Source organism: Phyllostomus hastatus, unplaced genomic scaffold, assembly GCF_019186645.2.
Source record: "Phyllostomus hastatus isolate PE091 unplaced genomic scaffold, TTU_PhHast_1.1 phas_scaffold_12, whole genome shotgun sequence".
NCBI lineage: Eukaryota > Metazoa > Chordata > Mammalia > Chiroptera > Phyllostomidae > Phyllostomus > Phyllostomus hastatus.
Genome location: NW_025334007.1, coordinates 2,660,072 through 2,676,387, shown reverse-complemented (window position 1 = coordinate 2,676,387; position 16,316 = coordinate 2,660,072). Strand labels below are relative to the sequence as shown.

At 41.8% G+C, this 16,316-nt stretch overlaps 1 protein-coding gene across 5 annotated transcripts in view; it reads right to left on the bottom strand.

Moving 5' to 3' along the window:
- DMD (dystrophin) overlaps positions 1-16,316 on the bottom strand; it is a 1,939,942-nt gene that overhangs the window by 349,399 nt on the left and 1,574,227 nt on the right. For 4 of the 5 annotated variants that reach the window (XM_045855895.1, XM_045855896.1, XM_045855898.1 and 1 more), the window contains one exon: positions 8,971-9,143. In XM_045855895.1, coding sequence (XP_045711851.1) covers positions 8,971-9,143 — 173 coding nt within the window. Of the gene's footprint in view, positions 1-8,970; positions 9,144-9,906; positions 9,982-16,316 lie in introns of those variants that run through there. The other variant, XM_045855899.1, reaches the window with a different exon arrangement.

Sequence of the window (16,316 nt, the reverse complement as noted above, 5' to 3'; positions counted from 1 at the left end):
AAACCTATGCAGTGTTCAATGTAATGACCAGGGTGAATATTCATGAATATGGAAAAGGTCACCCTTTCGGTTGCTAAGTGAGGAAACAAGTTACCAAAATGTACACAATCTATTCTTCTGAAACATTTCTCTGTGATTCTGTGTTTCTGTGCGCATGCTTGTCTATTCATGAGAATATTCTGGAATGACCAGTTTAACCCTCAGAGGTGGATTTATAGGTGACATACTGTCAGAATATTTTCTATTATGAACAATATAAACATTGCAGGGTCCAGCAGAAGTAAGGCCTGCTTGAGTGTGGTTGGTAGGGTGATAATATGGGTGTCATAATTTATAGTTTTATTTTGAACATATCACCTAAAGTGTCATATGGTGTGCTTGAGTGTGATATTGTTACACTACAGAATGACATGCTTATGATTTTGTAATAAAAAGGGACGTTATTTGTGATGGACCCTGTATATTCAGAAAAAATATTGGCATTTCCATCAGAGAAATGCAATTGTTCAAGACTCTATGGGCATTTATTATCTCATAAATAAATCATGAAATACCCCAAATACCATTCATTAGACATAATAGTGCAGATTGCATATAGTGTGGAGGGCAGTTCTTTTATGTTTCTGTTCCCTCCTCCTCTCTCGGTTTTCACTTTTCCATGATGAGCCTACATGGGAATTCCCTATGCAAGATTTTAGCTGTTCAATAGCATATAATGACTAGTGCTTACAGGCATTCCCTGGGGTGTCTGGAATTGGCAACTGGGTCCCCTAGATGGGGAACGAAGCTGTCAAGCAGGACATTTTGAAAGATAGGGAGGGTGAGGCACAGTCTAGACATGGAAAAGCAGCAAATGGGAAAAAAGGCACGGGTTCAATAAATGTCTATTGAGGGCTCCCAAGCCCCAAGGAAGCATTGGGAGTAGGGGACCAGAAGGGAGGGGAGACTAGAGAGATGCCTGATGCCTGGCATCCCCCTCTCAGGGCGAGGACACTAAATACCGCTGTGGGAGGGGCCCTGGGGAGGGCAGACCTGCAGGAGAGCAGGCTGCCTATGGAGAGGCCTCAAGCTGTTGCTTCGCTCCCATCAGGCAGCACCACAGCCCTGTTCCAGGTTAAATAGTGCTGGCTCATTATGGGCAGGGCAGTGAAACCCTTAAACTTCACGAAAGCAAACAAACAAACAAACAAACAAACAAACAAACAGTAGCTCTGGGACCCAGAATTAGCTCTAAAGGACCTGCAAGAAACTCCAAAGCGTGAGACAGGGAGGCTTTTAGGAGCCAGGGACACGGGACAGTCAAGGGAGTTAACAGAGGAGCAGAAGGACCTGGGACCACGTGTGACAAAAAGCTCTCACGTGTCCGGGTGAGGGGACCTTATGCGTCCATAAGGTATGGGAGTTAGCTAACATTTCAGAAGGTTTGATTACTTCAACCACATTATCAAATGACTGTTTCATTCTTTTCTTTGCTAAAGCATGAGGGTGCAAGGCAAGGGTGATATGAAGACAAAAACTTAAGCAAGAGGCTTATAAAGAACAGGGGTCAAAGGGTCGGAAGGGACAAAGGCAGTCCGATAATGGCTCCCGACTTAAAGCAACGTTTACAAAGATACGCAGTCTGAAGCCGCGGCTCTCAAACTGTAGCGTGCGTGAGAAACATTTGAGGAGCTAACAAAGTTCAAAGCACACGTTCCTAGGTTCCACCTTCAGCACTTCTGTACTTTTAACAAGAACTTTCACAACTCAGCAGGTGAGCTCCAAGAACATGCTTTGAGAAAGAATGTCTGGAGGTATTTCCTATGGGCCCTAAATGGTATTTGTTGGTCTCCACAGGGCAAGGGTGGTATATGTGAATGACATGATTTTGAAGGAGCTCTCAATGTAACAAAATGCTATGAGCTCAGAAAACCTTTTCTTTGCTCATGTTAAGTTACGAAAGTTTTCAAGATACGTTTCCAATGTGTTTCTTGGAAGCCACTGCCCTATTTCTCTTTCTATTTTCAAGATTGTATGCCAACTATTTCTAAATAATTAACCTGTGTTTGTATTTGGAATATCTCCTCCTGAAAAGGTTTCTATTTGTAATGACTCGCCCACCCCACACTCCCTTTCCCTCGTTTTATCATAGGCTGACAGGGGCTGGAAGGAACTTAAGAGGTTGTTGGTGAATCCTCTTGTTTTGCAAATGTGGAAACTGAAATGCAAAGGTATACAGACAGCTCCTGCACCACACAACTTGAGCTGTCACATTAAGACACAGAAAATAGCCCTGACTAAAGTGGCTCAGTTGGGTAACCATTGTCCTACAAACGGAAAGGTTGTGGGTTTGATTCCCCGTCAGAAGCACATGCCCAGGTTGTGGGTTCGGTCCCCAGTTGGCACATACACACTTCTAGGTTCTCTCCCTACCTTCCCTTCTCTCTACAAGTCACAGGAAATAGAAATGAAACACATTTTCTTAAATGACAACATCCTTAACCTTAGTGATTTTTAATCAGATGTTTTGGATCCCTGAGTGAAAGGCTTGCTACTAATTGCCAGATGCACTTACCCCTGTCTACTTAACGGAAAATAACGGAGGCGGCTTGAAGAGGCACTTAGCTTCTATCCGTTTTCTATTCATCTTTATTAGTGACGACAAGAGCTTGGGGGCTTCTAGCTTTGAACAGGCAAGTGCTGGTCTTTAATAAGCAGATAATTTCTACAATTTGTAAGGCTTAGGTAAAATGTAGAACCTTCAGGTGTGTTGGGATACGCTGCTTGGTCTTTAAGGAACTCTTTAGTGTCAGGGCTCTAAGAATTATAGGAGCTCCGAAAGTGAATGTTATTTCTCTAGACTCAGACGTTTCCAGTGTGATTTAGTTGATGCCTAGTTTGAAATGCTTAGGAAAACTTGACTCTGCAAGGCATGTGTTCTGAGAGCAAAATGTGTTATATTGGATTCATTTTTCACTTTGACTTCTTTTATAAAACTAATGATGCATCCCTGTATATCTTTGGTACCCTTGTGTAATAAGATGGCCCTTTAGCATGCAGGAGGAAAAGGTAAGAATGCAGAAATAATAAGGAGCCACAAAAATACAATGGGAGTGATGGGACTTTAAATAAAGAGAGAAAGTGAAGCTCAAAGAGAAGTAAACAGTTTTTTTTTTTTCCAGATGGGCCACGAACTTTCAAACATAATCAACATTCTGCAAATAAGAGAAAGGTCAGAGATATTCGATGTCCAGGTTGCATTTTTCTCTCAAACGTTGATAGACTCTGCTTCCTTTTGCTCTTTCTTTGTTTTCCATTACAGAAAAACTTCTAACTACTCCAAATTCTAATACCAAGCAGTCCCTCGGAGATTTATTGCTGCTGTAGACTATACACTGTTGGTGTTCTAGCCTCTCAAATTAGTGCTCAAAATTTCATAGAAGGTATTATTTGTACAAAACATGTGCAAATTTTTTCCTAAGTATAAAAATCTCACAGAATGTACATGTGGCTAAAATGACATTGACCACACATACAATTAGCAGAGTTCACAGCATAAGCAATTTGGAAAGTATAATGTATTATTGATCCATTAAATTGACATCTTGATACATATTTCCTATGTAAAAAATGCACTGACCACTTCTCACATTCCTAATATTTTCAAAATGAAAATCTAAGCTTGGCAGATACAGAACACTTGAGAATGAGAAACACGTTCTTTGCCTGATCACCATCCATGTGTTAGATAATGCCATCAAGAACTACATACATATACATGTGCACATGTGTGTGTGAAGGCTTGCCTGTATAAGTGTGAGTACAAACTTTTCACTCTGTGTCTCTCCCACTTAAATCAGTTAACATTTCCTTTTGTTTGTGGGCTCGCAACTCTCACCGAGTATTCTTCCAATTATACCTCTTGCACATAATACGTGTGGACAAACTACACGTAAAACAGACGGCACGTGTGGTCCATGAACTAAATGATGAGATAGTACTCTACAATTTCAGTTAAAGTATATTTTTCCCCTCAAAGGTATCTTATTTGCTTGTCTTTATGCCGTATCTTTGAAACTAATCAGCTCCATTTAAATATGAAAAAACCAAGGTAGACAAGTTCAAGAATAAGCTTAGCTTCATAAAGAGTGATTGCAGAATTCAAAGTAACGGCATTAAAGAATGGCAAGGGAAGCTGAATAGACCACCCCCGTTTCTGGCCAATCATCCTCCTTTCAGTGAGGGAGAAAATTGAAGTCTGAACCTTGAGCTCGAGATTATACGCTAGGTATTGTAGATGGTAACAGAGCCAGGAGAGAAATTAGATCACCCAACTGCTGGTCCAGGACTCTTTCTGCTCTGCCTCCCTGACTCATTTACAGCTTGGAATTTTGGGATTTATCTTTTTAGCTGGAGGCAGCAAGTATAGCCCTAGGAAACAACTCATGAATAGTTAAAGAGATTTGCCATCACAGTGCAAATGAGAATAGTACAGGGAAGACCTGATGAAAGAACTGTCAGAGAGGAAGAAAACATTTGAGTCACAATTTGGAGAATGAGCCCTGGCTGGTGTGGCTCAGTGGACTGAGTGCTGGCCTGCGAACCAAAAGGTTGCTGGTTCGATTCCCAGTCAGGGCACATGCCTGGGTTGTGGGCCAGGTCCCCAGATGGCGGTATGGGAGAGGCAACTGATTGATATATCTCTCTCGCACAATGATGTTTCTCTCCCTCTCTTTCTCCCACCCTTCCCCATCTCTAAAAAATAATAAATAAAATCTTTTTAAAAAATTTCAGAATGAGAGGAGAGATGGTATTCCAAGGGTGAGGATCAGCAAAGGTACATACTCATATGGGAGTGTGAGAAAAGTGTTGGAGAGCAGGCAACAGGTAAGAAAGCAGAGTCTACTAGAGAGTAACGAGATCACTGTTTGGTGAGGGAGGAACTGGGAGACGTGGGAAGAAGAGAAAAGGGACGGGTTGGCAGGGTCTGCTTAGGCACAGTTGGTAGAGAGTGAGGGGTCCGCTAGATTCTAGGGAGTAACTATAAACCTCGAGAGGGCAGTGATTTCCTCTTGTCTGTTTCATTCACTGTTGTGTCCTTAGTGCCTAGACCAGTGCCTAGTACATAGTAAATGCTCAGGATTTATCTGTTGAATGAACAGATGAATGAATGAATGACTGAAATACAGGTCCCAACGAGAGTGAAGTTCTTGACCAAAGGGATAATATGACAGAAACAATATCCAAGGAAGACCACTTTTTGCAAATGTGCAATGGATGGTCTTAATATGTGAAGGAACAGAGACAACTCTACCCATACGGAACGACACAAGGAAGACCTGAGTAAGAATCACAATCACAGGACGAGCAAAGACACAGGGTGGAAGGAAGATAAATGGGGGTGAAAGAACTTAGTAAGGACTTGGATCTGGAAGGACGGGGATACGTTTTATGAGCTGGTGGAACTCAAGAGAAGACTTCAAAGTCATTTGGATTCAAACTGAAATTATTTTCCATTGAAATGCACACCTGTGAAATCAAGTGCTAATTTTTTTTTATATTTTGAAATATAAAACTGGCTTCAGAATGCCTTATAAAACAATGAATCAACTGTAAATGTTTCATATACTATGTTATAGTTTGGGTAAATAAAGGGCTGTTTGCCCAGGGCATCTTTGGAACTATTTTTACATTTTTTAAAATTTATTCATTTTAGCCCTGGCTGGTGTAGCTCAGTGGATTGAGCATGGGCTATGAACCAAAGGGTCGCAGGTTCGATTCCCAGTCAGGGCACATGCCTGGGTTGTGGGCCAGGTCCCCAGTGGGGGCCATGTGAGAGGCAACTGCACATTGATGTTTCTTTCTCTCTTTCTCCCTCCCTTCCCCTCTTTAAAAATAAATAAATAAAATCTTTAAAAAATATTCATTTCAGAGAGTGGGAGGGAGAGGTAGAGACAGAGACAGAGACAGAGACAGAGAGATTTGTTCTTCCACTTACTTATGCATTCATTGGTTGACTCCTACAAGTTTCCTGACCGAGAATCAAACCCAGAGCCTTGATTTATCAGGACAATGCTCCAACCAACTTAGCTACCTGGCCAGGGCTGGGCCTATTTTTTAATTGTGGTGTCTTTTCACTAAAAAATAATGCCGATGGAGAAAGTGACTAGATTTGCCATGCGAGCTCGTGCCATCCATGGTTTGGCACCTTGCTCTTCCAGCGTTATCTATTCTGTTTCCTAACCATCCCAAACCACTACCTCCGCTGTGCTTCTCTCACATGCACCCTGCCATCCTATACAGACTGACTGACTGATGTCCTTATCTCAGCCAGGTGTCAGGAAATAAACTGCATTGCTGGGATGTGAAGAATCGTTTCTTTGCTTTTTATAAATGATCATTTATAACACAGCCTGCATTATTAGAGAGGCATATTAAAAAGCCAAAACCATTGATCTGAATATTTAAATTCCAGTATCCTCAGCCCCTTAGATAAGCTCAGGTAACTGTTTTCTACTTGATTAATGACAGTAAGAATTAAACTGTGGTAGCAGGCATATGGGAAATCGCAGAGAATGAAGAGCCCCTATTTTGGCTGACATGCTGTTTGCCGCTTTTAATTCTGCTCTTATTTCATCAAGTTCACGTGAAGGAGAGAAAAGACACTGAGTGATGTTCAGAACAGTCACAGCACCTTTCTCGGGCCTGCAAAGAAGAATAACTTTCTGTTCTTTACTTTATGTGCCAGTCTCTTCTCCATCTCACAAGTTTCATTCCTTTTTAATGGCAGATGTTATAAAAGCGGCCTTTGTCATCACACATACTAACTTCTCTTAGCGTTTAAGCTGCACAAAGAGAATAGAGTCTCCCTATGTTTGAAAATGCCATTACTCGCTGTTGCCCCCAATGCGTCTCGAACACGCTGACACCAAATTCATGGACCAAAGAGGGAGATGCAAGCAACTGTTTGGAAGATGGGAGGCAAACTTGGGTGGGGAAGATCTTATAAAGAAAGAAAAGGAAGTCCTGTTCTGTTGCTAGAACCTGCTTCTCTATTTCCTCTCTTCCTTTATTAGGGACTTATGTGTAAAAGACAGGCAAGTCTTATCTTTTCCTTCTTTTCTTAGGCTCCCTGGCATACTACAATGGCTGTAAAAGCTCAGGCTCTGAGGCCAGACTCCCCGTGTTTGGATCTTGGCGCTGCCACTTACTAAGTGACCCTGGAAAAGTTATTTAGCTTCCCCATGCCTGACTTTCTTCAAATGTAAAGAGAGGATAATCATGGAATCGATCTTTTAGGGCTGCCGAGAGCATTGAATGGGTCAAGAAATAGAAAGCACCCGTGACCTGGCGTGGCATGAGATGGACCATATTTTAGTTCCTAGTATTGTTGCTACTATTATTTCATACCCAGTGCGGATTTTTATGAGGGCTTTGGAATTCATAAATTTCAGTTATATTTTTCCTCGTCATGGAAGTAAACATTCTGTATGTCAATATTTGGACAATTTACAACTATAAAGGAGGAAAAAAATCTCCCTTCTGTAATCCTACAGCCTAGGGGCAGTCGGTACTCCCTTTGTTTCTGCATTCCTTACTGATTATTATAAAGTCCCATTTGGCCCCATTCTACCTCCCTCCAAGACCACCCCTCCTCTAGCTACAGAAGGAAGCACTGAATATTTTAATAAGAAGACGTGAATTGGAGGAGCAACCAATTAACTAGCAGGAAGCCTGTGGTCCACTCCCTGCACTTCCTGTCATTTAGGTGACGCGGGGCGTTTCACCTACTATTTCTGTTCTTCGGCTGCCACACTGAACTACTGTAAAACGAGTATAGCAAGACTTTCCCTCTTCCCTCCTTGCAGCACTGCTGGAATACAGCCACTAGCTACTCAGGAGGAAGCTGACTGATAGGCAGGAAGGGGCAAAGTACAAAACAGGTAAGTACAGACCAGCTAAAGGCTCAGTCTACAGAGGATGTGGTAACAAAATCTGAGAGGAGGTCAAGGCCAGGAAGTTGCTATAATCTCTCCTTAGCTGTGGGGAGGTCTCCTCTAAACTGTTAATTATAATGCCTTATGGTATTTTCAAAACACTTTTTAAGTGAAGAGAGTGCACGGAACATTTACATTTCCTCTCTACTGCTTTGGCCCAGAAGTGACGAATCTGCTTATACCCTGTTTAACGGGACTAGTCAAATGGCTCCACCCAACTTCAAGGAGGCAGAGAGGTGAAAGACAGCACGTGGAATATTTCGTGAGCATTACTGTCTTTGTAAAGAGATCAGACAACTTGGGGCGATCAGGTGAGGCCAGCTGCCTTACCAGATACCGAGACTAAGGAAGCTAGAGTACCAGCACCAGTTAGCAACCATGAAGTCCTGAAAATAGACCCAAAGGTGGAAGGAAAATTAATATCTGAAAAAAAACATTAAAATCCAATGTGGTAAAGACATTGTAGTGCAGTGGGAAAGAATTGAGTTTTTAATAAATGGTGTTGGATGATTTTCTAAGCTCCATGTTCTGCATCCGAAACTCATACAGTATAATACTAAATGTAAACTGTAATTGAAAAATGAAAAAGAGTGTCCCCTATTATGCATTTAGAATAATGCCAAAGAAAGAATTCCATGTAAACAAACCTACAATTTTATCGCTTTTTGCATAACCTTGTGATAAACCAAGAAAGAACTCTATGGAATTAGAATAGCTGTGTTCCTCATTTAAATTCACTCTAATGTCTTAACGTGCATCTCTCCCGTGGTTATAAAATATCACCACTTTAATCTAATCTGAACCCTCAAGTATCATCTCCATACCGAGCAAATGAATGATTCATTTATTCAAAATAAAATGAATCATTCCGAAATTGGGTGATTTACATAAACATATGAGATATTAGCTATTTGTGCTAGGAAAATGAGAGAAAGTTTACCATTTTAATTCATTTCTGGCTTTTTTTTTTTTTTGGCCCCTGATCTTCTCCTACCTAATATTGAGAGACTTTTTCCGCAGCTCACTCCACTTGAAGTTCATGTTATCCAAACGTCTTTGTAACAGGACTGCGTCATCAGAACCTTCCAGGGATCTCAGGATTTTTTGGCCATTTTCATCCAGGTTGTGATAGATATCGGTGTGAGCTTCGATCTCTCCCTGGAGGCCCTACGGGGCAGCAGAGAGAAAGACATATGCAGAATTAAACAAACAGCAGAGGCCGGCTACAAATATAAATATGGAGAACTGTACAAACGAAAATAAACTATTAGTGCCCGAGACATTGCCACTGAGCCAACTGACAAAAAAGATGCACTTCCTCCTCATTTTCCTTGGCACGTTCTCTCTGCACGTTATTATGTAGATTGAAAAGGGGCCCCTTATTAGGTAGAATACATGTATTCCTTGACATTCTGAATGGAAACAGAATGATTTATGACTTCATACATTTCCTAAGTTGTATTTCCTAGTCCATGAACAGCACACTGTTTTATGGAAGTGACACGAAATAAAATCCCATGATAAAGTGTACCCCAATGCCAACCACTTCATTACGCCGTGGGTCAAACCATATTTCCCATGCGCGTAGTACTCTGCAGAGTCGCCTCTGACTATAGAAGCATGGGGAGACTAATAGTCAGAGCTGTACTCGGTCCACAGCACCAGCACGTTAACAGGAGTCTGGCATAGGAGAGCATCTTCTTGGCAGCACGCATTCAGTTCACCTTGGTGTTACAGCATCACACAGTTATGACAGCGTCCCATATTTATTAGTAAGATCTCCTACTTGCATCACCACCGTATAGTTTTAGGCTTGACAGGTGGAAAGTCCATAGGACCTTGACAGGCATTCGGATAAGACATGCATTCTAGTTCATTTGCATAGACACAGATCAAGAAAATCATCATAGTACAAGAATCTGACCTTTACATGGTATGTCTTCCTGTGTAACATTTTCAGCTTGAACCGGGGACTACAGCACTGATCCTGCTGCATAGCAGTCCTGCGAGAGCCCGGCGACTGAAAGAACCCTGCTTTAAAATGCCAACTTTGCTTACATTCTGTTGACAGAATGAATTTCGGAGCACAGGCCTCACCAGTCAATAATAATAAACAGCCACTTTGTACTCCCCACTAAACGGTAGCCAGGCCTGTGGGTGTGGGAGGGACCTCGGAGAGAGGAGGCCTGGAATATGCGGCTGACAGTTTATATTAAACAGCCAACTCTTCTTATCATTTTGCCATTATAAGCCAGAGACATTATAAATTCATTTTATATATGTGTTTCCCTCCTTGTTCCCAGCAGAACGGTCAAAGCCAAAAGAACATTCCTTAGAGAGCTGCCGGGTACCAGCATTCCTTCCTGCCTACACAATGAATGAAGGCTTTGTATATTACCCGACTTGCTTTGGGAGATTTGTATGCTTCTGTTCAACAAGTTTAAAAATTCATTCTGAAGCCCCGAACAATTGGATTGACCTGTGTAACTAGAAAAGTTTTTTTTCCTCTCTCTCTTTCTAATATTGAATTAAATTACTTTTCTAAAATAAGGGGTCGGGGGGGAGGGGGTTGGCCGCAAGAACATGTTAGAAATTCTGAAGCTCTGGCCTGTGTTTTCAGTCATAGCCTCTCAGATGCAGATTTCTGAATGTTGCAGAAGTAAGGGAGATGGAGGATGAATGTCTCCTGTCGCTGTGTTTGGCAGCCAAAGTATCGGCGATGGGCTCTAAAGAGAATTCTGTCCCATTTCCTTTGACCGGAAGAGGGGAGGGGGAATATGGATAGAGCCACATCCAAAATTGAAAGAAGGGACATACTGAAACCGCTCGAGTAGCATCTACCTCTATTCCGTCAAAATCTGTGTTCTAGAAGGGAATAACCTGATTCTGAAACTAGCCAGTGCGGTGGAAAACTCGTACTGGGCTTTTTGAGGAAATGGAGTTTAACCAAATAGACATCCGTGTTTATGTTTATGCGCCTACACGGGAAAACACCCTGCTGAACTTGCTACTTCTTCAGCAAAAAAGGGAGGTCAATGTATCTGAATAATTCAGGACTCAAAGACCAAGCGGATCCAAGTTATCCAGGTAATTCACCACTTCCCTCTCTGACTTTCCTTCCCGGCTTGCTGTATTTGATTTGCACACTGCTTCAGACTTTGTCTCAGAGGACATGCTTAGAGCATGAAAACCACACCTTTAGTTGTGCAAGAAAATAAGACGGTTGGAGTAACACAATCAGCTCTTGATACTGACATGCCTGTACATGATCGTGCATTTGAATTTTCATAGCCTGCATTTATAGCAGAGGCCCACACTCCAGAAACAGTCCCTGAAGGTTACGGACATCATGAGGTCACTGGCACCTTGCGGAATATAGAAGAGTTCTCCCAAGCAGAAACAGGATGTCCACTCATCGGTTTGCTAACTTTCCTCTTTGCTGTTTACATTACGCTGCATATAAATTTCTTTGTTGCTTGTATCCTCAAAACTAAATGAATCTAAAATCGATAAAGCAGTATTTATTGAGGACCTTATCTTAGCATGGTGGAAGATATGAGAGGAATGCAAGAGGCAGCTCTGTCTTTGCTTTTCCTAAAATGTAGTGTGCACGTTTTATTGAACATATTCATAATATGAGCTATCGATGAGAATTTCCTGCCAAACCTCATAGGTACTAGAATAAAAAACTTTGCTCAAAAATTCAGAAGTGTCTGAAGTCAAGTCTTAGCAGTGGCATTAAGGGAATTCTGAGATGGTATTATTATGAACTCGGTGTGACTTCTCTAAGTCACCGTGGTGCTTTACAGCAACAAATTGCTCAGGTCCAGTAAAGGGCTTTGCAGCTTACAAAGCACTTAACGAATACACCACTTCCCTTATTCTTCCTCCTGGCCTTGTGAAGCATGTAATGTTTTCTCTGTTTTACAGAGGAGAGCACTGAGGCTCAGAGATGTTGAGCTGACTTGCCTAAAGTCACCTATCTTGGAAGTGTCAGAACCGGGCAACGGGTTCGGTCCTTGTGACCCTAGAAGGTCTTACGCTGTGTCCGCCACCCCATTTGCTGTAAGAGTTGGTTCTCGTAGATAGCAGTCGCTGAAGCCGAACAAGGCTACTTACAACCAACAAGGGGACACAGACACATTGTTGAGGCAAAAACACAGAGAAAGACAGTATTACGGATTTCGATGAAAAATTTTGCCCAGATGGATTGATTTATTCTAAATGAAACATGGAAGCCTGACTATCTTTTTTTCCCCCCCTCACTTCTCGTTTGGAAATTGGCCATCCAGGACCACCTGTGCGCAAAAATTGCTTGCACTGAAAAGGTCTCCTCACTACAAAGTACCCCTGCTGCCAGAAACAGAAACTCTCCCATTGGTAATTTATTCCTTTATCTATAAGAGCCATGTGAACATGACGCTAAGTAATGACTCGACACATCAGCATAAACGGGAGTGTGGCCACGTTCCTTTGGGATGGCAGGCTGGTAGGCAACCTGTCAGGCCGCAGGAAGGACTAAGACAGACTGCGCTAACCTGGAGATGAGTATCGATGAGGAACACAAGCCTTTTTTCCGGAGGTTGGCATACACCAGTGGACATTTTTCAGGACAAGCGTGCAGCACGACCCGTAGCTGGGGAGGAGACATCCACGGAGCAGGTTGGAAGGAAAACACATTTGCATAAAACAACTAGGGTGGCATTTACCTGAAGACGAACCTTAGACTCAGGGGCCACAGAAAAGCAGGGGGTTGGTGCCGAGGATCAAGCAGAGTTCTCAGAGGACAGTCATTCTGGACAAGAAGTAATTTTTACAGGTATTTGGAAGGAGTGCGGATGAGAAAAGGGGTTCTGTGGAAAGTAACCTCACAGGGGGAGCTGATCATAACTTCCCAACGGGGCAGGTCATGGTGGGTAGTCATGCCCCAGGCATGTAACTTCTTTACTAAAAGGGTATCTTGGCCTTAGGCAAGCCCCGCCCCTTGTTTCTGTGTATCTGGGTTAACGCACCTTTGAATTGCCTCTTTTCAGACCCCTACCTTCTAGTAATGAGCACCCCTCTTTCTAAGGTGGACCACCCTCAAGAGAGCACGTAATCTTGGTAGCTATCTTGTAACTCGACCCCTGGCTTGCTTTCTGCTTCCTTCAGTAATCTTCCTTACATCCCCTCTTTAATCTCAAATGCATTAAAAAAAAAACAAAAAACAACCCTGCAAGCTTTTATTCTCCAGAGCATTTGAGATCTTGCTCCCTGGCATATGTCATCAGTTTGGCTGAAATAAACTTTTATATAAATTCTCTACACGTGTGGTCATTTCTCACATTGATAGCAGCGTTATTTCATTTTGGACTTCACTGGAAAAGATCACTCAGGCCTTAGTCACTGAATTCAATGTGTGTTATCTAATTTTCCTCTTCTTTCTGTGCTTGTGTTCTTTAGAAAGAGCAATATCGAATGAATAGGACAAAGAGGTATACGTTACATGACGGCAGAAACAACAGCAGGAGCGAATCTAACACTACACGCCAGGGACTGTGCAAAGCGCCGTGTGCACAGGAGTTCACTGAAACCTCTCAGTAACTCTCAAGGAATAGGTGCTATGATTATTTTCATTTCACATACAAGAGCAGGAAATTACAGAGAGGTCAAGTAAAAACGCCCAAGGTCACACAGCTAATAAAGCATGTGGTCAGCTGTGGAACCCAGGCGGCTGGATTCCAGGGACTGGGCTCCTACCACGGGGTTACTACCTTGGAGTTGTTTCCTATTAATTTAAATTGTTTTTCTATTAACTTTTCTTATTAATAATATACCTGCCTAAATGTCAGCAAAAGTAGCACTGCCAATAGACAGTGCAGAATAACGTTTGTACTGCTCACAGAGTCACTTCATGGTTGTTGTTGTTTTTTTTAATATGGAGACTGTTAGATCTGAAGCAGTGGACAGACATATCTATGATACCACCAGACAGAATATAAAATCATTGAGAAAATAGGTGCAAATGGAAACAGGCTATATAGCCCCTCCTCCCAAAGGAAACGTATAGCCAAAAGTTCTTTTTTTTTTTTTTTTAAGAGAGACGGAGAGAGAGAAATTTGTTGTTCCACCATTTACACATTCACCAGTTGATTCTTGTATGTGCCCTGACCAGGGATCGAACGTGCAGTCTTGGTGTATCAGGACAATGCTCCAACCGACTGAGCTACCCGGCCAGGGCATACAGTTCTTTACAATTCTAGAGCCAATTTCAGCTGCGAATATCAAGAATGTTCAGATATGAGGCAGTAATAGGTTCATAGTATAGCTGTTTTAGGAATAGGGGGTATATCGTTTCCGGCAGAGCTTTTTCAAACCTCACATTTCCTTGTTTTCCAAGTCTAGCCCATTTTTGTCGTAAGTCCCCTTTCCCGGGGAAAACTAGTGGGTAAGTATAGTTAAGTAGACATGGTTTGAGTCTCCCCCTTCTCTTTCCCTTATTAGCCGCATACGTTTAAAAAGTCTTTAATCTCTCTGGCTTCCCTACGTATTAAATAATAATGCCTACCTGCTGGGTTGTTTTGAATATTACATGGAATAATTCTCATAAAATACTTTGAACAGCATCTAGAACACAACCGGTCTTTAATAAGTAATCGCTACTGTAAGGATTTTTATTATAAGAGAATCCACGTGGAAATGAAGTGACAGAAATAGACTTCATGAAGTCAGAGCACTTGCTCTGAGCCTTGAAGGGTGGATAGGATTGAGGGAGACGGAGGGAAGCAGGCATTCCAAGTGGGAAGAACAGCATGCAAATGGCTGAAGGTGGGAATAAATTGGGTTTACGAGCAGGGCCAAAGAATTGCTCAACCTGATTGAAGTGAATGAAAAGCTTTGGGGAGGAATAGGTAGAATAGAGTCTTTATCCTTACATTAAATTGGATAAAGGTCTTCTCTTAGGCAGCCACTGAGAATAAAAGTTTATAAAGAAAAGTAAAGAACAAATATGAGGGTATTAAATATTTAATGTGTACTATCTTATTTGACAAGGAGAATGATCTGTGGTGCCCATAAATAAGAGGAAAACTGGGCAAGAATGCGACAAGTTACAAAACTTTTCTTAGAGGAAAAATAAAGACGAGAGATACCAGGAATTAGGGCTACACCTTTCTTTTATTATCCAAACAAATGGTTATGATACTCTTCTAAAACATCACAGGTAATAGCATCCACATATTTTTTTTCCGGTGCATATAGAATTTTGTGTCTCCCAGAAAGAACTCAGAATAATCTCCCCATCTTGTGTCAAAGATATGCATCTCTTTGTTACAAACAAAAAGATGTATAAAGAATAAAACTAAGTAACCAAATGTCTTTAAACATTCGTCATGGACGCACCACCTTTAATCTTTTCTGAAAGCATTGCTATATGAATAATATGGCGTCAGTTCCTTTTCACTGGTCATTTTTACCTAGTTCAAACATGCTGGAGAAGAAAAAGAAAGAAAAAAGGGATGATGTGATTTCCAAGAACTAAAAAGGTCAGACGCAAGAATACCCAAAGTAGGAGAGAAGTTATCCTTCAGGGCTAAACAGAGAGTGCAAGATGTGACACCTGGCGGAGAACCAGAAAGGCATAAAAGGATCCTCGGGTGCGCAGTTTGCCAGGGTCACACAGCGTGGACAGCGACAGCCCCAGGTATATGCTTAGCCCTTGAAGTCATCCCCTAGTTTTAAAGCGAAGCAAAATAATTAACGGTAATGATGATGATCTTGCATTAGCCAGAAAAAGCAGATTTATGTTCAGTAAACTCCATTTATGAAGACAGCAGGGTAGGTAAAACTCTCAGAATAAATTTAGCCAACCTAGTTATTCTGAAAAGGTGCTGTTGCTTTAAAGAAGGGAAACCGAAGCAAAGCAAACGTACAGGTCAAACGCCCTTAGCTTGCCTATCCAAAATGATCTGTTAACCAATGGCTCTAAATATGAGGTTTTGGAGCACACACACACACTCCATTATGAGAACAGAGATTGAGAGTAAATCTTTAGAAACATTTATTGCAACCTATAAAAAGTATGGGATTACATTTTGTGTGTCTGGTTTTTATAATTTTTTTAAAGTAATTCACGTTTACTGCATGTTACCAGAGTGTCAGCCTGTTATGGGTTAGAAATTAAAAAGAGTGAAACAAAACAGAATTATCCTCCCTAATGAATTTTTTTGAGAACCACTCCCATACAGGAATTGGACCCTAACCATCCTGACTTTATAACGGCTCTGATCTCACCGCCAGAGGTTCCGAACTCGCTCAGCAAATGCAGCTGGGCACAGACTCTCAGTGGTTGTGCGTGCCTTT